Source organism: Oncorhynchus kisutch, linkage group LG3, assembly GCF_002021735.2.
Source record: "Oncorhynchus kisutch isolate 150728-3 linkage group LG3, Okis_V2, whole genome shotgun sequence".
Taxonomy (NCBI): Eukaryota; Metazoa; Chordata; class Actinopteri; order Salmoniformes; family Salmonidae; genus Oncorhynchus; species Oncorhynchus kisutch.
This window is the reverse complement of record NC_034176.2, coordinates 9428769-9450980: the sequence shown is the minus strand read 5'-3', so window position 1 is coordinate 9450980 and position 22212 is coordinate 9428769. Positions and strand designations below refer to the sequence as shown.

Here is a 22212-nt window from a genome sequence, read left to right as displayed (position 1 = left end):
ACTGCCGTCATCATCTCCCGGAGACAGACAGACAACCACTTAAAGGGGCGTGTTCAGGGAAAAGTACATCACTTAAAGGGGCGTGTTCAGGGAAAAGTACATCACTTAAAGGGGCGTGTTCAGGGAAAAGTACATCACTTAAAGGGGCGTGTTCAGGGAAAAGTACATCACTTAAAGGGGCGTGTTCAGGGAAAAGTACATCACTTAAAGGGGCGTGTTCAGGGAAAAGTACATCACTTAAAGGGGCGTGTTCAGGGAAAAGTACATCACTTAAAGGGGCGTGTTCAGGGAAAAGTACATCTTTAGATATGTGCTTCCTTAATTGAAAGCAGTCTAAGAACTGACTGCAAATCAAACTCTATGCTTTTGTTAAACTAGCCACTGCCAACTAATTTGTCTAATATCGTTTAAACTGTATGTTGTGTTGTTGTATATATTCTACCACAACAGGATTTATTACTACTTTGTATTAAACTGTATATATTCTACCACAACAGGATTTATTACTATTTTGTATTACTAGCATGTTATATTTTGGATTTTGCTTCTACTTTGACTTTAATATGGGACTTTTAACTATTGATATTGATATTTGGTCTGCGTCTGAGTTTGAAAGTTAGCATTTCACTGTACCATTTACACCTGCTGTATCCTGTACTGAATACACTTTGATTTGATCGTGCTAATATTAGCATTTTCAGACCCCCCCCCCCAAAACGAAGCAATATAAGTCCATGTAAATCCGTTGATCTAAAAAAAAAAAGGGATGGCAGGAACTCAAAGTTGGTGTAAAAAAATGTCAGTTAAAATGTTTTCTGAACTGTAGCAATGAGGCAGATTCACCGTGATTCACCGTGATTCACCGTGATTCTCCTAGAACTCAGCTATGTTGGCCACTGGGGATGTGTTTGTGCATTTAGAGCACCTTTGATAAATATCCCATGAGTGTTGGAGACAAAGACAGGTGTACAGATAGTCAGGGACAGGCGCCAGGATGGATAAGTTGGACGGGCTTTTCATTTCCATAGGCGGGCACGTTTTTTCACGGCACCTCCTGTGTGCCAGCACCTGTTAATATGTCTAGTAGTAAAGACCAAAGGCAGACAATGTGTTTTTCAAGTCTGGGGAAGCTTACAATTTCTACCGATCTGCGTGCCAGTTATGATTATTTTTTATAATGCATGTTTTTGTGGAACAGTTTAATTTCAATAATAACGTTTTTGTTTGTCAAAAGAATTGTCACGTGGTTAATCATCAAAGTCTGAAGTAAAAATGTAACTATGACGAGAGCACCAGCCTCTGCCATATGGACACGTTAATATACTGTGATCTGTTGGCGGCTAAAGAAATGAGAGCAGTAGACCTACAACTTCAGTCTTCAACTACGTTAAATACGTTGGCCTGAAGCCGACAAATGAAACAGTAGAAAATATCCTGATGAAAATTCTGGTTCTTTCAATCACATTCATCTCTCTACTCTTCCTTTCTATCAGTCTTGACCTGAGCTACTGTATATTGTATCAAATCATCACTGGGTCCGGCCTGAAGCTGTCGCTATGTAACTTGAAACATTGTATCAACTATTCCGGGCCCTCAGAGTTTCCAACGACAGCTGTTTTTTATGAAGTTTCCACTAGATATTTGTATTTACTATGGATCCCCATTAGTTCCTGCCAAGGCAGCAGCTACTCTTCCTGGGCTTTATTATGTATCCCCATTAGTACCTGCCAAGGCAGCAGCTACTCTTCCTGGGGTTTATTATGGATCCCCATTAGTACATGCCAAGGCAGCAGCTACTCTTCCTGGGTTTTATTATAGATCCCCATTAGTTCCTGCCAAGGCAGCAGCTACTCATTCCTGGGGTTCATTATGGATCCCCATTAGTACCTGCCAAGGCAGCAGCTACTCTTCCTGGGTTTTATTATAAATCCCCATTAGTACCTGCCAAGGCAGCAGCTACTCTTCCTGGGGTTTATTATGTATCCCCATTAGTACCTGCCAAGGCAGCAGCTACTCTTCCTGGGGTTTATTATGGATCCCCATTAGTTCCTGCCAAGGCAGCAGCTACTCTTCCTGGGGTTTATTATGGATCCCCATTAGTTCCTGCCAAGGCAGCAGCTACTCTTCCTGGGGTTTATTATGGATCCCCATTAGTTCTTGCCAAGGCAGCAGCTACTCTTCCTGGGGTTTATTATGGATCCCCATTAGTTCTTGCCAAGGCAGCAGCTACTCTTCCTGGGCTTTATTATGGATCCCCATTAGTTCCTGCCAAGGCAGCAGCTACTCTTCCTGGGGTTTATTATGGATCCCCATTAGTTCCTGCCAAGGCAGCAGCTGCTCTTCCTGGGGTTTATTAGGAATCCCTATTAGTTCCTGCCAAGGCAGCAGCTACTCTTCCTGGGCTTTATTATGGATCCCCATTAGTTCCTGCCAAGGCAGCAGCTACTCTTCCTGGGGTTTATTATGGATCCCCATTAGTTCCTGCCAAGGCAGCAGCTACTCTTCCTGGGCTTTATTATGGATCCCTAGTAGTTCTTGCCAAGGCAGCAGCTACTCTTCCTGGGGTTTATTATGGATCTCCATTAGTTCTCGCCAAGGCAGCAGCTACTCTTCCTGGGGTTTATTATGGATCCCCATTAGTTCCTGCCAAGGCAGCAGCTACTCTTCCTGGGCTTTATTATGGATCCCCAGTAGTTCCTGCCAAGGCAGCAGCTACTCTTCCTGGGGTTTATTATGGATCCCCAGTAGTTCCTGCCAAGGCAGCAGCTGCTCTTCCTGGGGTTTATTATGGATCTCCAGTAGTTCCTGCCAAGGCAGCAGCTACTCTTCCTGGGGTTTATTATGGATCCCCATTAGTTCCTGCCAAGGCAGCAGCTACTCTTCCTGGGGTTTATTATGGATCCCCATTAGTTCCTGCCAAGAAAGCAACTACTCTTCCTGGGGTCCAGCAAAATTAGGGCAGTTATACAATTTTAAAAACATTACAATACATTCACAGATTTCACAACACACTTTGTGCTCTCAGACTCCTACTCTACCACTACCGCATATCTACAACACAAAATCCATGTGTACGTGTTTGTGTAGTGCGTTTGTTATCGTGTGTGTGTATGCATGTGTTTGTGCCTATGTTTGTGTTGCTTCACAGTCCCCACTGTTCCAATAGGTGTATTTGTATCTATGTATTTTAAATCATTTTACTGCTTGCATCAGTTACTTGATATGGAATAGAGTTCCATATAGTCATGGCTCTATGTAGTACTGTGCACGTCCCACAGTCTGTTCTGGACTTAGGGACAGTGAAGAGACATATTGTGGCATGTCTTGTGGGGTATGCATGGGTGTCTGAGCTGTGCGCCAGTAGTTTAGACAGACAGCTCTGTGTATTCAACATGTCAATACATCTCATAAATACAAGTAGTTATGAAGTCAATCTCTCCTCCACTATGAGCCAGAAGAGATTGACATGCATATAATTAATGTTAGCTCTCTGTATACATCCAAGGGCCATCCATGCTGCCCTACACTGAGCCAATTGCAATTTCCCTACAGTAAGTCTCTCCTTGTGACACCTAACCACACACCTAACCACACGACCGAACAGTAGTCCAGGTGTGACAAAACTAGGGCCTGTAGGACCTGCCTTGTTGCCTTGTTGATAGTGCTGTTAAGAAGGTAGAGCAGCACTTTACTATAGACAGACTTCTCCCCATCTTAGCTACTGTTGTATCAATATGTCTTGACCATGACGGTTTACAATACAGGGTTACTCCAAGCAGTTTAGTCACCTCACCTTGCTCAATTTCCACATTATTTATTGCAAGATTTAGTTGAGGTTTAGGGTTTAGTGAATGATTTGTCCCGAATACAATGCTTTTAGTTTTAGAAATATTTAGGACTAACTTATTTCTTACCACCCACTCTGAAATTAACTGCATCTCTTTGTTTAGTGTTGCAGCCATTTCAGTCGCTGTAGTAGCTGACATGTATAGTGTTGAGTCATCCGCATACATAGACACACTGGCTTTACTCAAAGCCATGTCATGTTGTTAGTAAATACTGAAAATGTAAGGGGCCTAGACAGCTGCCCTGGAGAATTCCTGATTCTACCAGGATTATGTTGGAGAGGCTTCCATGAAAGAACACCCTCTCATTATTATCCACAATATAGCAGGGGTTGTACATTCATAACACATATGTTTTCCCAGCAGCATACTATGATCAATAATGTCAAAAGCTGCACTGAAGTCTAACAAAACAGCCCCCACAATATTTTTATCATCAATTTCTCTCAGCCAATCATCAGTCATTTGTTTAAGTGCTGTGCTTGTTGAATGTTCTTCCCTATAAGCGTGCTGAAAGTCTGTTGTCAATTTGTTTACTGTAAAATAGCATTGTATCTGATCAAACACAATTAGTAAATTTTCCAAAATGTACTAAGGGTTGGAAACAGGCTGATTGGTCGGCTATTTAAGCCAGTAAAGGGGGCTTTACTATTCTTGGGTAGGGGAATGACTTTAGCTTCCCTCCAGGCCTGGGGCCACACACTTTCTAGTAGGCTTAAATTGAAAAGATGGCAAATAGGAGTGGCAATACCGTCCTCTATTATCCTCAGTAATTTTCCATCCAAGGTGTCAGACCCCAGTGGCTTGTCATTGTTGATAGACAACAATAATTTGTTCACCTCTTCCACACTCACTTTACGGACTTCTAAATTACAATGCTTGTCTTTCATAATTTGGTCAGATATACTTGGATGTGTAGTGTCAACGTCTGTTGTTTGCTAATCTTGCCAATTAAAAAATCATTAAAGTAGTTGGCAATATCAGTCGGTTTTTATAATGAATTAGTCATCTGATTCAATGAATGATGGAGCTGAGTTTGCCTATTTTCCCAAAATGTCATTTAAGGTGCTCCAAAGCGTTTTACTATAATTTATCTTTATTTCATAGTGTAGTTTCTTCTTCTTTTTATTCAGTTTAGTCACATGATTTCTCAATTTGCAAGACGTTTGCCAATCGGTTGTGCAGCCAGACTTATCTCGCATTCCTTTTGCCTCATCCCTCTCAACCATATCATTTTTCAATTCCTCATCAATCCACAGGGATTTAACAGTTTTACAGTAATTTTCTTAATGGTTGTATACTTATTAGTAACTGGAATAAGCAATTTTCATAAATGTGTCAAGTGCAGCGTCTGGTTGCTCCTCATTACACACCACAGACCAGCAAATATTATTTCATTCTTCAACATAGGAATCATTACAAAACGTATTGTATGACCTCTTCTACACTATATTAGGCCCCATGACCTCTTCTACACTATATTAGGCCCCATGACCTCTTCTACACTATATTAGGCCCCATTACCTCTTCTACACTATATTAGGCCCCATGACCTCTTCTACACTATATTAGGCCCCATGACCTCTTCTACACTATATTAGGCCCCCATGACCTCTTCTACACTATATTAGGCCCCATGACCTCTTCTACACTATATTAGGCCCCATGACCTCTTCTACACTATATTAGGCCCCATGACCTCTTCTACACTATATTAGGCCCCATGACCTCTTCTACACTATATTAGGCCCCATGACCTCTTCTACACTATATTAGGCCCCATGACCTCTTCTACACTATATTAGGCCCCATGACCTCTTCTACACTATATTAGGCCCCATGACCTCTTCTACACTATATTAGGCCCATGACCTCTTCTACACTATATTAGGCCCCATGACCTCTTCTACACTATATTAGGCCCCATGACCTCTTCTACAACTATATTAGGCCCCATGACCTCTTCTACACTATATTAGGCCCCATGACCTCTTCTACACTATATTAGGCCCCATGACCTCTTCTACACTATATTAGGCCCATGACCTCTTCTACCTATATTAGGGCCCCATGACCTCTTCTACACTATATTAGGCCCCATGACCTCTTCTACACTATATTAGGCCCCATGACCTCTTCTACACTATATTAGGCCCCATGACCTCTTCTACACTATATTAGGCCCCATGACCTCTTCTACACTATATTAGGCCCCATGACCTCTTCTACACTATATTAGGCCCCATGAACTCTTCTACACTATATTAGGCCCCATGACCTCTTCTACACTATATTAGGCCCCATGACCTCTTCTACACTATATTAGGCCCCATGACCCCTTCTACACTATATTAGGCCCATGACCTCTTCTACACTATATTAGGCCCCATGACCTCTTCTACACTATATTAGGCCCCATGACCTCTTCTACACTATATTAGGCCCCATGACCTCTTCTACACTATATTAGGCCCCATGACCTCTCTACACTATATTAGGCCCCATGACCTCTTCTATACACTATATTAGGCCCCATTACCTCTTCTACACTATTAGGCCCCATGACCTCTTCTACACTATATTAGGCCCCATGACCTCTTCTACACTATATTAGGCCCCATGACCTCTTCTACACTATATTAGGCCCATGACCTCTTCTACACTATATAGGGCCCCATTACCTCTTTACACTATATTAGGCCCCATTACCTCTCTACACTATATTAGGCCCCATGACCCCTTCTACACTATATTAGAGCCCCATGACCTCTTCTACACTATATAGGCCCCATGACCTCTTCTACACTATATTAGGCCCCATTACCTCTTCTACACTATATTAGGCCCCATGACCTCTTCTACACTATATTAGGCCCCATTACCTCTTCTACACTATATTAGGCCCCATGACCTCTTCTACACTATATTAGGCCCCATGACCTCTTCTACACTATATTAGGCCCCATGACCTCTTCTACACTATATTAGGCCCCATGACCTCTCTACACTATATTAGGCCCCATGACCTCTCTTCTACACTATATTAGGCCCCATGACCTCTTCTACACTATATTAGGCCCATGATAAGGCCCATACCTCTTACACTATATTAGGCCCCATGACCTCTTCTACACCTATATAGGCCCCATGACCCCTTCTACACTATCGGCCCATGACCCTACCTATTAGGCCCCATGGACCTCTTCTACACTATATTAGGCCCCATGACCTCTTCTACACTATATTAGGCCCCATGACCTCTTCTACACTATATTAGGCCCCATGACCTCTTCTACACTATATTAGGCCCCATGACCTCTTCTACACTATATTAGGCCCCATGACCTCTTCTACACTATATTAGGCCCCATGACCTCTTCTACACTATATTAGGCCCCATGACCTCTTCTACACTATATTAGGCCCCATGACCTCTTCTACACTATATTAGGCCCCATGACCTCTTCTACACTATATTAGGCCCCATGACCTCTTCTACACTATATTAGGCCCCATGACCCTCTTCTACACTATATTAGGCCCCATGACCTCTTCTACACTATATTAGGCCCCATGACCTCTTCTACACTATATTAGGCCCCATGACCTCTTCTACACTATATTAGGCCCCATGACCTCTTCTACACTATATTAGGCCCCATGACCTCTTCTACACTATATTAGGCCCCATGATCTCTTCTACACTATATTAGGCCCCATGACCTCTTCTACACTATATTAGGCCCCATGACCTCTTCTACACTATATTAGGCCCCATGACCTCTTCTACACTATATTAGGCCCCATTACCTCTTCTACACTATATTAGGCCCCATGACCTCTTCTACACTATATTAGGCCCCATTACCTCTTCTACACTATATTAGGCCCCATGACCCCTTCTACACTATATTAGGCCCCATGACCTCTTCTACACTATATTAGGCCCCATTACCTCTTCTACACTATATTAGGCCCCATGACCTCTTCTACACTATATTAGGCCCCATTACCTCTTCTACACTATATTAGGCCCATGGCCTCTTCTACACTATATTAGGCCCCATGACCTCTTCTACACTATATTAGGCCCATGACCTCTTCTACACTATATTAGGCCCCATGACCTCTTCTACACTATATTAGGCCCCATGACCTCTTCTACACTATATTAGGCCCATTACCTCTTCTACACTATATTAGGCCCCATGACCCCTTCTACACTATATTAGGCCCCATGACCTCTTCTACACTATATTAGGCCCCATTACCTCTTCTACACTATATTAGGCCCCATGACCTCTTCTACACTATATTAGGCCCCATTACCTCTTCTACACTATATTAGGCCCCATGACCTCTTCTACACTATATTAGGCCCCATGACCTCTTCTACACTATATTAGGCCCCATGACCTCTTCTACACTATATTAGGCCCCATGACCTCTTCTACACTATATTAGGCCCCATGACCTCTTCTACACTATATTAGGCCCCATGACCTCTTCTACACGATATTAGGCCCCATGACCTCTTCTACACTATATTAGGCCCCATGACCTCTTATACACTATATTAGGCCCCATGACCTCTTATACACTATATTAGGCCCCATGACCCTCTTATACACTATATTAGGCCCCATGACCCCTTCTACACTATATTAGGCCCCATGACCTCTTCTACACTATATTAGGCCCCATGACCTCTTCTACACTATATTAGGCCCCATGACCTCTTCTACACTATATTAGGCCCCATGACCTCTTCTACACTATATTAGGCCCCATGACCTCTTCTACACTATATTAGGCCCCATGACCTCTTCTACACTATATTAGGCCCCATGACCTCTTCTACACTATATTAGGCCCCATGACCTCTTCTACACTATATTAGGCCCCATGACCTCTTCTACACTATATTAGGCCCCATGACCTCTTATACACTATATTAGGCCCCATGACCTCTTCTACACTATATTAGGCCCCATGACCCCTTCTACACTATATTAGGCCCCATGACCTCTTCTACACTATATTAGGCCCCATGACCTCTTCTACACTATATTAGGCCCCATGACCTCTTCTACACTATATTAGGCCCCATGACCTCTTCTACACTATATTAGGCCCCATGACCTCTTCTACACTATATTAGGCCCCATGACCTCTTCTACACTATATTAGGCCCCATGACCTCTTCTACACTATATTAGGCCCCATGACCTCTTCTACACTATATTAGGCCCCATGACCTCTTCTACACTATATTAGGCCCCATGACCCCTTCTACACTATATTAGGCCCCATTACCTCTTCTACACTATATTAGGCCCCATTACCTCTTCTACACTATATTAGGCCCCATGACCTCTTCTACACTATATTAGGCCCCATGACCTCTTCTACACTATATTAGGACCCATGACCTCTTCTACACTATATTAGGCCCCATGACCTCTTCTACACTAAATTAGGCCCCATGACCTCTGATACACTATATTAGGCCCCATGACCTCTTCTACACTATATTAGTCCCAGCCTTTGGAACTTTGGTTATCATAGATATGGATACTATATTGTGATCACTACATCCTATGGATTTGTATCCTGCTTTAGAGCACATTTCTGCAGCATTAGTAAAGATGTGATCAATACATGTTGATGATTTCATTCCTGTTCTGTATGTAACTACCCTGGTACAGTAGGTTGACTGATAACCTGAACCAGGTTGCAGGCACTGGTTACAATTTTAAGAGTGTGCAGCTTGATGAAAGCCAGTCAATATTTAAATCACCCTGGAATTAAACCTCTCTGTTGACATCACATACATTATCAAGCATTTCACACATGTTATCCAGATACTGACTGTTAGTACTTCTATAGCAGCTTCCCATAAGAATGGGCTTTAGGTGAGGCAGATGAACCTGTAGCCATATTACTTCAACCATGTTTAACATGAGATCCTCTCTAAGCTTTACAGGAAAATGGTTCTGAATATAAACAACAACACATCCACCACTGATATACGGGCTTCCGAGTGACGCGGTGGTCTAAGGCACTGTATCTCAGTCCAAGAGGCGTCACTACAGACACAGGTTCTAATCCAGGCTGAATCACATCCGGCCGTGATTGGGAGTCCCATAGGTCGGCGCACAATTGGCCCAGCGTCATCCAGGTGTGGCCAGGGTAGACCGTCATTGTAAATAAGAATTTGTTCTTAACTGACTTGTGTAATTATATATATATATAACACATTGGGCTTATTTCGGACAGAGTTTGGGGAGAGTGAGAGCTCTTGCTTCGCCTCTTCCTCTCTGCTAAAACTGTATCACCAGAGAAATCCTCCAATCGTGTGAAACATCTCTATATATGTATATATATAGATGTAGCCCATGTATCACTGATGCTGTCTGGGCAGAAATAGCATGTCATACTCTTTTGGTCCAGACAGCATCAGATACATGTGCTACACATACTGAGGGGTTCTGTTTTGCTCGCTCAAATGCTTTAACTAAGATTGTTGTGTCTTTTTGTCAGCTCGTGTCTCGGGCAAATAAATGATCAATATTTATATTTTATTTGGATGGGCAAGGAGGTACGGCAGGGTCGGCCAGGCCCCGTAAGGCCCGCCCATAACGCAGGCCCTGCAGACAGTGTGGGCCTTGGAAATTTACACAGAGCTGTTATATTCTGCAGCCAGAAGACTCCTTACTTCAACTCAATTCAATAAAAAAAAATATATTTATCCCAGAGGAGCAATTAATTGTTAATTGAGCTGTCTGTTATAAGCACATGAAACCATGATAAAATATGTCATAGGAAATGACTACGACTGGTTATGACAAATTCTAAGAAGAAGAAGAATCGATCTTTTAATCTTGCTGTCTAGCTAAGCATATATTTACGTTTGTATCACAACAGTGTTAGATCATTTATTATAGACTGTCAGCCGGTGTTGAGTTACGAAGGTTCAAGTCAAGTGTTACAGGAGGAGTCTCCTCAGGCTCCTCTTCGATGCCAAGCGAAGGTTTTATTAGTAACTAATCAGAGATCAGAACCGGTCTGAGGCGGTTGGTTGGGGCTACTCCCTCACTGCTGCCCACGTGGATGTGAGTCACTGTGTATATAAATCGCACAGCACCACCTCAGAGCATCTCTATTCAGGGTGCACCACTTCAACAAATATATCCCAACTCCAACACTCACCCATGAAACCCCAGACCTCAACCATGATACCCCATCCTCAACCATGATACCCCCAACCCTCACTCATGATACACCCCCGACCCCAACCCTCACTCATGATACCCCGACCCCAACCCTCACTCATGATACACCCCCGACCCCAACCTCACTCATGATACCCCGAGTCCCAACACTCACTCATGATACCCCGACCCCAACCCTCAACCATGATACCCCAACCCTCACCTATGATACCCCACCCCTCAACCATGATACCCCAACCCTCACCCACGATACGCCCCAACCCTCAACCATGATACGCCCTGAGCCCCAACCCTCTCCCATGATGTCCCATGACACCCCCTGAGCCCTAACCCTCACTCATGATGCCCCATGACACCCCCTGAGCCCCAACCCTCACTCATGATGCCCCATGACATACCCTGAGCCCCAACCCTCACTCATAATGCCCCATGACACCCCCTGAGCCACACAGACACCCACACACCCACACATACACAAACACACACACACCCACACAGACACACATATACAGTACAGTTCATGCTACACACACACATCACAACTGCTGCTACCAGACTCTTATTATGAATACTAAATTCTAAATTCTAAAACTTGCCCCCCAATCCTCCCTTCCCCAAAAGCTTTGTAGATATTGGACTATAAATTGTGCCTTCCTGTATTATACTTAAGCTAAAATGTTTATTCTATTCTATTGAGACATATTACTTTACGTTGGCATTCTTATATTTTATTATTGTCTTATTGTTGTTGCATTGTCCAGAAGGAAGCTTTAAGGAAGCATTTCGTTGGATGGTGTATGCCATGTCTCGTACATAGGACTAATAAAACATGAAACTTGAAAGGGGAAACTTCACCCCACAGCCTGTAGCACTCGTGGTGCACGGAACCACTCGGGACATAAAGTGCTTTCTCTAGTCAAACTGCTAAATGGAAACATGATGTGCCTCTTTGTGTGTGGGGTGTTTTCCTTATCGAGATCAATATTACAGCAGAACCTTGTTTTTTATAAGATTGAAAATAAAGCGTAATCAAGCTAAATGTGTTTATGTTTATGACTTATCAGGACCTAGTATCCATTTGGCTTTATACTAGGCTGTGTTTGTGTTGCTGTACTGTTCCACTGTGGGCTCAGTCACAAAGGAGGCTTATCACGCAGCGCAATTATTATCTAACGGTCTTTTCAGCAGGAGAGATGCGAACACTGATAACGGAACAGGAACTATGGGAGAAATTAACTCTGCAACACAAAAGATTTTTCATCTGAGATCTGAGTGTTTCTGTGTGGTGTGTGTGGTGTGTGTGTGTGTGTGTGTGTGTGTGTGTGTGTGTGTGTGTGGAGGCAATCAAGTTGGAGTGCCTGTAAGAAGCAGAATGTGTTACCTCCTAAACACCTCACACACACACACACACACACCGAGAGTGGGCAACGCCCACAAGGCACGACCACTGCCATTTATCAGACCAAAATAAATAATTTAATTAAGGAGAATAGGTGTCTAATTGAACCCTCTTTGGGAAACAAGGTATTTCTTCCCGTATTGGCCAGTAAACATATAGGATAATAACAGCAATACACAAAGCCTGTTCTATTGAAAGAGATTAAACATTTGACAACAGTGCCAATGACCATTTTATAGACACAATCATTCAAAATGGGAAATAGAGTATGAACAAGGAAACATTGTTTCTGAATGGAATATCTATTTCCTCCCTTTCCATCATTCTTTTCCAACTTTCCTTCCCAATAACACTGACATCCCCGTCTTCCCATGAGCCTCCAGGCATATCTGGGACTGTTTTGTGTCCGTACGAGACTGAGCAATCCAAACAACTGACCAATCCAAACAACTGACCAATCCAAACAACTGAGCAATCCAAACAACTGACCAATCCAAACAACTGACCAATCCAAACAACTGAGCAATCCAAACAACTGACCAATCCAAACAACTGACCAATCCAAACAACTGACCAATCCAAACAACTGACCAATCCAAACAACTGACAGTCATCTGACAGTCATTGGACGATGACGGGTTGATATACAACAGAGCTCCATGTGTTTGTTATGGTCCCGTTCTGAACTAGCCTAACTGACAAGATCTTACCCTTTTTATTAGCCTTATCAAACTGAAATCGAGTAAATCTCAATAAGGGAATGGAAATATTATTCATTAGTGAATCGATTCAATTTCCCCCAGCTGCCCATAGCTGCCTGTAAAACTTTATGGAAGCTTGTGAATGTTAACGTAGCACAATGATATTTAATCGGCCATTGTTTTTAGCAAAGGAGCAGCGTTTTCTTGCTCTCGTTTATCGGAGGCTCTGGCTCTTTAAATGTCACTCTCTCGCTCTCCTGCTCTCTGGCTCGCACACACACAAAAGTTCTCTCTCTCTCCCTTCTCTCCCCGCATCTCTCTTTCTTGTCCATCCCTTCTCTCAGTGAGCTGAGATGAGGACAGGGTATTTGAGGGTAAAACGGTATAGTGAGGTGGCAGCTGAGCTGGTTTGAGGACAGGGTAATTGAGGGTAAAACGGTATAGTGAGGTGGCAGCTGAGCTGGTTTGAGGACAGGGTAATTGAGGGTAAAACAGTATAGTGAGGTGGTAGCTGAGCGGCCTGACAGTAGGAGGTTTATAAAAGCTCATGGTTGCCATTAGCAGCACCAGCTCTCTGTGTGAAGACTAACAGTAGGTGACAATCCAATGGGTTTAGAGCCTTGGATAGCCTAAGGTCTATCCAAGCAAGAGACCATTGCAGTGATCATGTTTTGCTGGATTGCATAACTTCTCTCAGTCTACAGATGGACGTTTTCCCAAAGTTGATAAACCTGAGTGTGACCGGCAAGACAGCAGAAATGGGAGAGGAACACTTTCACATAGTGAGGACCCTGGGACTAAACACCTCCCTCTGCAACTGGATCCTGGACTACCTGACGGCCGGCCTCCAGGTGTTAAGGGTAGGCAACAACACATCTGCCACGCTGATCCTCAACACTGAGGCCCCTCAGGGGTGTGTACTTAGTCCCCCCCTGTACTCCCTGTTCACTCATGACTGCACGGCCAAATACGACTCCAACACCAACATTAAGTTTGCTGATGACACAACACTGGTATGCCTGATCACCGACAACGATGAGACAGCCAACAGGGAGGAGGTCAGAGAACTAGCAGTGTGGTGCCAGGACAACAACCTCTCCCACAATGTGATCAAGGCAAAGGAGCTGATCACGGACTACAGGAAAAGGGGGGCTGAACAGGCCCCCATTAACATCAACGGTGCTGCAGTGAAGCAGGTTGAGAGTTTCAAGTTACTTGGTGTCCACATCATCAACAAACTAACATGGTCCAACCACACCAAGACAGTTGTGAAGAGGGCACGACAAAAAAAATCCCCCCCAGGAGACTGAAAAGATTTGGCATGGGTCCCCAGATCCTCAAAACTTTTTACAGCTGCACCATCGAGAGCATCCTGACCTGTTGCATTAACGCCTGGTATGACACCTGCTCGGCATCGGACCGCAAGGCAGTGCGTAGGGTAGTAGGGTAGGGTAGTGCGTACGGCCCAGTACATCACTGGGGCCAAGCTTCCTGCCATCTAGGACCTATATAATAAGCAGTGTCAGAGGGAAGACCATAAACATGTCAGAGACTCCAGTCATACAAGTCATAGACTGTTTTCTATGCTACCGCATGGCAAGTGGTACCGGAGCGCCAAGTCTAGGACCAAAAGGCTCCTTAACAGCTTCTACCCCCAAGCCATAATACTGCTGAACAACAAATGGCCAACGGACTATTACATTGCCCCCCCATTTGTTTGTACACTGCTGCTACTCACTGTTAATTATCTATGCATAGTCACTTCAACGTCTATCTCCATGTACAAATGACCTCTCCCCTGTACCCCCGCACACTGACTCGGTACTGGTCACCCTGTATTTGGCCCCCGTTATTTATCACCCGTTATTGTTATCTTATTGTGTAACTTTTAATTACTTTTTACTTTAGTTTATTTGATTAATATTTTCTTAACTCTTCTTGAACTGCACTGTTGGTTAAGGACTTGTAAATAAGCATTTCATGGTAAGGTCTACACTTGTTGTATTCGGCGCTTGTGACAAATAAAGTTGAATTTGATTTGATTTGATACCACTTTGCACCATCAAAACCAATTTACATGCTTACATTTTCAGACGGTTGACAAGACACACAAAGTTAGTTCAAAGTTATCGGTATTGCATTACTAAATCGCTGCAATGTGACAGCCATCTTCAAACTGAGAGGAAATACCAACAACTAAGACGTGCAACGTTATTCACTGTCACGACTTCCTGTCCTTGTTCTGGAGGCGTTCGGCGGTCGACGTCACCGGCTTTCTAGCCACCGCCGATCCACTTTTCATTTTCTATTTGTTCTGTCTTTGTCTTATCACACCTGGCTTCACTCAACCAATTACTGGTTTATTATTTAACCCTCTGTTCCCCATGTTGTATTTGTGAGTGATTGTTATCTGTTACGTGGATATTTGTCAGGCGCTGCACTTTTGTTTAAGACTGTGTTTTTGGCTCTTGTATGTGTTATGTGCTGTCATTAGGTAACCGGTATTAAAGTGTGCCTGTTTATTATACTCCGCTCTCCTGCACTTGACTTCGCCTCCCATATACACGCCTAACATTCACTATCAATAGTCCTACATTCCATGGGGCAAGTCGAATTTTCACTTAGTCTTCCATTGGCTTCAATGCCAATGAAGGAAGTTCAGTGAAAGATATGTACTTTTTTTACCCCCCCTTTTGTGATTACAATCTTGTCTCATCGCTGCAACTCCCCAACCAGTTCAGGAGAGGCGAAGGTGGAGTTCTGCATCCTCTGACACATGATCCACCAGACGCGGGCTTCTTAACATGGAAGCCAGCTGCACCAATGTGTCAGAGGAAACCCTGTTCAACTGACGCCCGATGTCAGCTTGTAGGCGCCCGGCCCGCCACAAGGAGTCGCTAGAGCGCGATGAGTCAAGTAAAGCCCCCTCCGGCCAAACTCTCCCCTGACCCGGACGACGCTGGGCCAATTGTGCACTGCCCAATGGGACTCCCGGTCACGGCTGGTAATTCCACAGCCCGGGATCGAGCCCCAGGCTATAGTGATGCCACAACACTACGATGCAGTGCCTCAGACCGCTGCGTTAATTGGGAGGCCACAGCAGTGCTTTCTTATCTAAAACCAGTCAAAAAGCTGTGCCTCAAATTCATCTAAGATTTTTTTTTAAACACCTGACCCGCACCAAAAATATATACATGTATAATTGTTAACTGAATCTAAGAACATCTAAGAAGGTTTTTAATACGGTGCTCGTAAAAAAATAATTGTCTGTGTTACAATCGTACCATCTCACATCTGTCAGTTTGACCTTTTAAACCATGTCTAACATCTGCAGCCCATCTCCTCTCATCAGACCTGCTTTCAAACCAAAGCCTTTGTTGAAAATAACTAACAAAGTGTCTCCTTTTCAAACACAAGGAGATACAGAAAGCATTGTTGTCATTTTTTTACGTCCTCTTCCTGTGATATCTGGCCTGCCAACAAACCCAAATCCAAGACGCAAAAAACCCCACAAAAAAAAACAGCGTTTCTGAGCGAGGCAGTAAAAACTAACAGTAACCGACGAGAATATAGGTTTTTTTTCCATTACACATGTTCACTCATTAAACTCCAGATGGAGTAGGGGCCTATCCATGGCTTTTTCTGCCAGGGAAAGCCATGAAGCACAAAGCCAGCTCTGATAAGGCAACTTCGTGTTTAAGTAGGATTTGAGGAAATGGAGGCCTTTCTCTAAATCTACCCTTAATTTGAGCAATAAAGGAGATGTGGAGAATGTGTTCCCCACAATGGCCGTCCGATCGCACAGACGTTAATGTTAATAATGGCCGTTAAGGAACCTAATGAAGCACGTATCACAGCATGTGTTTCCAATAGGTCAGGATCTACCCCTAAAGAACTGATAGCTCTCAGCTAGCCTAGCGCTCAACCCGTTTTCTTAAAAACAAACTCTCCAACTGAAGAACAATTCAATTAGATCGGCACTTGGAAACAACATTTCCAGCCTAATAAAATAATCGAGAACAAACTTCCACCATTTAAGAAGTTAACAGACCCTCTAGCTGGCAGTGTTGGAATAATACGACCAATGGAAAGACAAATGACCCACTAGAGAAAATATGTGGCATGTGGTTTCATAAGTCCAATCATATTACTAAGTGGATCTATCTTTAATTAGCTTAAAAAAAAGTGCAGGACTTGTTTGTCTAAGACATTCAACAGCAGTTACAGTTAGAGAAGTGGTAATCTGTTTAAGTTATTGAATGTAGCCTATAATTCATATTCCTCTAAATCAATTGGTATACTTAACTAATTGAAATGAATGTTCTGTCAGGCTGTGGCCTTAAAGTAGAACATCTAATGAAAGAAGCAAGAACACAACTTATGCACACCCTCAACACCATGGTTCTCTCCCTCATAACCAATTAGAACTGACGTAGTGAGAGGAGAGATGGCCTGTCTTTCAAATGAATCCTTGAGATGAACATTGAGTGTACAAAACATTAGGAACACATTTCTAATATTGAGTTGCACCCCCCTTTGGGGCATGGATTCTACAAGGTGTCGAAAGTGTTCCACAGGGATGCTGGCCCAAGTTGACTCCAATGCTTCCCACAGTTGTGTCAAATTGGCTGGACCATTCATGATACACACAGGAAACTGTTGAGCTTTAAAAACCCAGCGGCATTGCAGTTCTTCACACAAACCGGTGAACCTGGCACCTACTACCATACCCCGTTCAAAGGCACTTAAACCTTTAGTCTAGCCCATTCCCCCTCTGAATGGCACACATACACAATCCATGTCTCAATTGTCTCCAGGCTTAGAAAACCTTCTTTAACCTGTCTCCTTCATTTCATCTACACTGTTTGAAGTGGATTTAACAGTTGACATCAAAAAGAGTTCATAGATTTCACCTGGATTCACCACCTATGTCATGGAAAGAGCAGGTGTTCTTAATGTTTTGTACACTCAGTATATGTAACCCCATAAGTAGTGGGTTCCAGAATTCTGAAAACACGGGAGCCAATAATATTGACCATGAACTTTTTGAGTTTTTATTACTGGTTAAACAAAATCACTTTCTCTGAGCAATTTTATTACAATAAAATAATATACTTAAAAAAAAAATTACCATACAATATAGCTCAGTATTTTGTATTATATATTTTATACAGTCTTTTTTTCTCATCTTTATCAAGGGTGCCAATAATTCCAGATCCTACTGTATTATACTGACTGACTTTCCTAAGTGGAATCCTACATTATGTATGTATGGAATTCCCTTGATGTCGAGGAGCATGAAGTCTCTTCCATCTCACAGATCATTGGCCAGGTTTAGATCTTGTTTCTTTTGTTTTTTACACATACATGTGTCCTTGAGTTATACACTATGGCTGTGGCATTGAACGTTTCTTTCAAGACTGTTATTTTTCCCATCAAACCAAAAGCAAACCTCTTTAATCTTTCAGCGCTGAGACAGAGCAAGAGGATATGCCTCCTAAGCGCCAAAACTGCTCTGTCAACACAATGTGTTTTCTTTACTGTTGCTCCAGTCCCAATTTGAGCATGCATGCGTTTTCCTCTTGTCCTCGCTATAGTCAACATAAAGTCCAGTATGCAAACTGGCATAGTGATTTATGAATTCAAGCTTAATGAAGTATTGCTGTCCTAGATGGTCTGTTTGGTGTGCTAGCAAAAAAAGATCAAACCTGGTTCCCAGAACCTAATCCCGAAAAGATCACCCGCGCAAAATCATGATTCGTCAAAATAACCATGATGCCCCTAGACGCTGATCTTGGTTCAGTTTTGCATTTTCCCCACTGGTGGTTAAGGTTAGGATTTGGGGAGGGGAAGCTGATCCTAGATCTGTACCTAGGGGCAACTTCCTGCATCACAGCAACAACTCAGCGTAATAAGCACATAAGCCATACTGTGATTGCTTTAGCAGATTCCCCTTCAAAAGTACAACTGGGCTCTAAGGACAATTTATGTAATGATATGAATGCAAAAATTCCAACCAGGCTCTCTCTCTCTTTCCCTCTCTCTTTTTACCTCTCTCTCTTTACCTCTCTCTCTTTACCTCTCTCTCTCTCCCTCTCTCTCTCTCTCTCTCTCTCTTTACCTTACTCTCTCATTTTTCCTCTCTCTCTCTCTCTCTCTCTCTCTCTCTCTCTCTCTCTCTCTCTCTCTCTTTACCTCTCTCTCTCTCTCTCTCTCTCTCTCTCTCTCTCTATCCCTCTCTCTATCCCTCTCCCTCTCTCTCTCTCTCTCTCGCTCTCTCTCTACCCCTCTCTCTCTCTCTCTCTCTCTCTCTCTCTCTCTCTCTCTCTCTCTCTCTCTCTCTCTCTCTCTCTCTCTCTATCCCTCTCTCTATCCCTCTCTCTCTCTCTCTCTCTCTCTCTCTCTCTCTCTCTCTCTCTCGCTCTCTCTCTACCCCTCTCTCTCTCTCTCTCTCTCTCTCTCTCTACCTCTCTTTACCCCTCTCTCTACCCCTCTATCCTCTCTCTCTATCCCTCTCTCTCTCTCTCTCTACCCCTCTCTCTATCCCTCTATCCCTCTCTCTCTCTCTCTATCCCTCTCTCTCTCTCTCTCTCTCTCTCTCTCCCCCTCTCTCTCTCTCTGTGCCAGTGGACTGAGCTCAGACCAGACGATCTCATCACTAGCTAGAACCTCTTTGCTCTCCTTACTATACGATTGTGATGACACTGAAGAATCCCTTTTTATTAATTTATTATTATTATTTTTTACCCCAAACCACAGGACCTGCTCTTCCTCTGTGGAAGATTAGTGCAATGGGCTCTGATTCAAAATAGTGCACTATAAAGGGAATAGGGGGTCAATTGGTATGCGTACTCTGACAGGTCAAGAAAACCACATCAAAAGGCCTCCAGTGGGTTCAATCCATTTTCTAATGACAGCACAGGGCGATCCTACCCAATGCAGAGATGAGAGACCACACGTTTCCTATCGTTGTATACAGCGAGCGTGTCTGTTTGACTGTGTCTTACAGCCCCGGGCCCTGGCTAGCATGCACACAGGCCTAATGTTACCAGAACCAAAGTGACCAAACAATTAAAAACACATGACCACAGACAAGAGACTCCAATACATTCAACTTCAGTGTACATCAGCATTCCCCATATGGAGGAGACCAGAGAGCATCACAACTGGGAAACATACAGCGTGAGTCCACTTAAGATACATTTTTTACAATAGCTGTGAACATCTGACTGTGTGTGTGTGTGTGTGTGTGTGTGTGTGTGTGTGTGTGTGTGTGTGTGTGTGTGTGTGTGTGTGTGTGTGTGTGTGTGTGTGTGTGTGTGTGTGTGTGTGTGTGTGTGTGTGTGTGTGTGCGTGTGTATCCAAATGTGACTATCCAAATACAGTGTGACCCTCCATATTGTTGTTTCAGTGTTTACCTTTGCAGGGTGAGGTTGAGGTTGCCAGCGCAGGCCTTGATCTTGTTCTGAGCTTCCAGGTGGTTCATTCCATCAGTACTGATGCCACCGATAGACAGGACCACATCGCCCACTGCGATACGTGCCTTGGCTGCCTTTCCCAGGTCCGTGAGCTGAAACAAACAACAACAACACATTTGTTAGAGATGTGTTCATAATGTATACAGTACATTTTGATAGAAACTGGGCCTACCTGCGAAGAGAGACATTTTCTTATTTTAAAAGAATGGTGCGAAGTGCCCCAAAAACCTCTATATAATCTAGCAGTGTGATTTAAATTGAAACTTTTCTTCAACAATATGTGCTATAAAGAGGACTTTATTTATGTATTGCTCAGTTTACTAAACTCTAGTTTAGTAATCGCCTTCTTATAACGCTCATTGCTGAAGAAAAGTTTCACATTAAATCACAATCCCAGAATATGATGAGGCTATTGCACAGATAATTTGTTTCCTTGTTTTGAAAAACTACAAGCTCGACACACTGTCAGACATGGATAATAAAATACACCAATATTTCATCTGAGGATTTCAACCCTTCTGGTTATGTGATAACCCAGCATGCAAACAAAGTGAAATTATACCACTTAGATTCCGACAGAAAACGCTCTAATTTGAAACAGCTTTTAAAAACACAAAATAACATTTTGGAAGGCCTTAAATAACACCACAGTCTTATGAAATGGTGGCAATGAATGTTTCACAAACACAATAGCATCACTCTAGTACTGAAGTCAATGCTGTTCGCCATATGGTCGATGAACCATGATATAACTGGGTTTACCACTTGAAAAACGCTTCCCAACTGGCAGAAATGATTAGTTGGCCTTGGTTGGTGAGAGCAAACACATTCTTGACATAGTTACATCTTCAATTCAAATTGTCTTTTCCTTTTTGCTCTTCGCAATTTAACAACGTTGCTGTTGAAAATTAGTACGTGGTAACAAATAAATAATACAGGTGTCCCTTGACTCTGTTACTGTAAACACACAGATATAAACAACCTCAAACAGACTAGGTTTCCGTGTATAATGTATGCAGAAAACGTTGTCCTGTCCTGCCTGTAGCCTCATAGAGCTGTTGTCAGATCAGGAAAAGATTCAAGTTTATTTTATTTTATATGCATGACAATATTACGTCACAATATTCTGTGTTTTAACGATGTTGTGGGCTGTAGACGCCAAACGAATTTCCCAAGAGGGGGATAATAAAGGTTTTCTAATCACATCTAGACAGCAATTCCCAACTGTTCATCCTCGTCAATATCCATCTGCTCTAACCAACTGACGACTCAGTAGTATCTCATGACTGACTAAACCCAGTCGCTGATGTGGTTATTTGTTCCGAGAATAACCACTGACTAACTATCATCGGCCATATGTATAAAGAGGCGGAATGCTGATCTAGAATGAGATCCACCCTCCCCTCCCAGTCCATGTAATCATATTTGGTATGATCTTAAAAGCCACAACTGATCCCAGATCAGTACTCCTATGCTGAGAAGCTTCTGGAATACAGGCCCTACTCTCCAGTTAACTTACTGTCCCTTTGACATGATATTAACAAATGGCTCATA

The 22212-nt window shown here is 43.1% G+C and overlaps 1 protein-coding gene across 11 annotated transcripts in view; it reads right to left on the bottom strand.

Moving 5' to 3' along the window:
- The window catches only part of pdlim5a (PDZ and LIM domain 5a), a 160473-nt gene that overhangs the window by 96166 nt on the left and 42095 nt on the right, over window positions 1-22212 (bottom strand). For all 11 annotated transcript variants that reach the window (XM_031817097.1, XM_031817159.1, XM_031817096.1 and 8 more), the window contains exon 3: window positions 20599-20750. In XM_031817097.1, the coding sequence (XP_031672957.1) occupies window positions 20599-20750 (152 nt within the window). The remainder of the gene's footprint in view (window positions 1-20598; window positions 20751-22212) is intronic.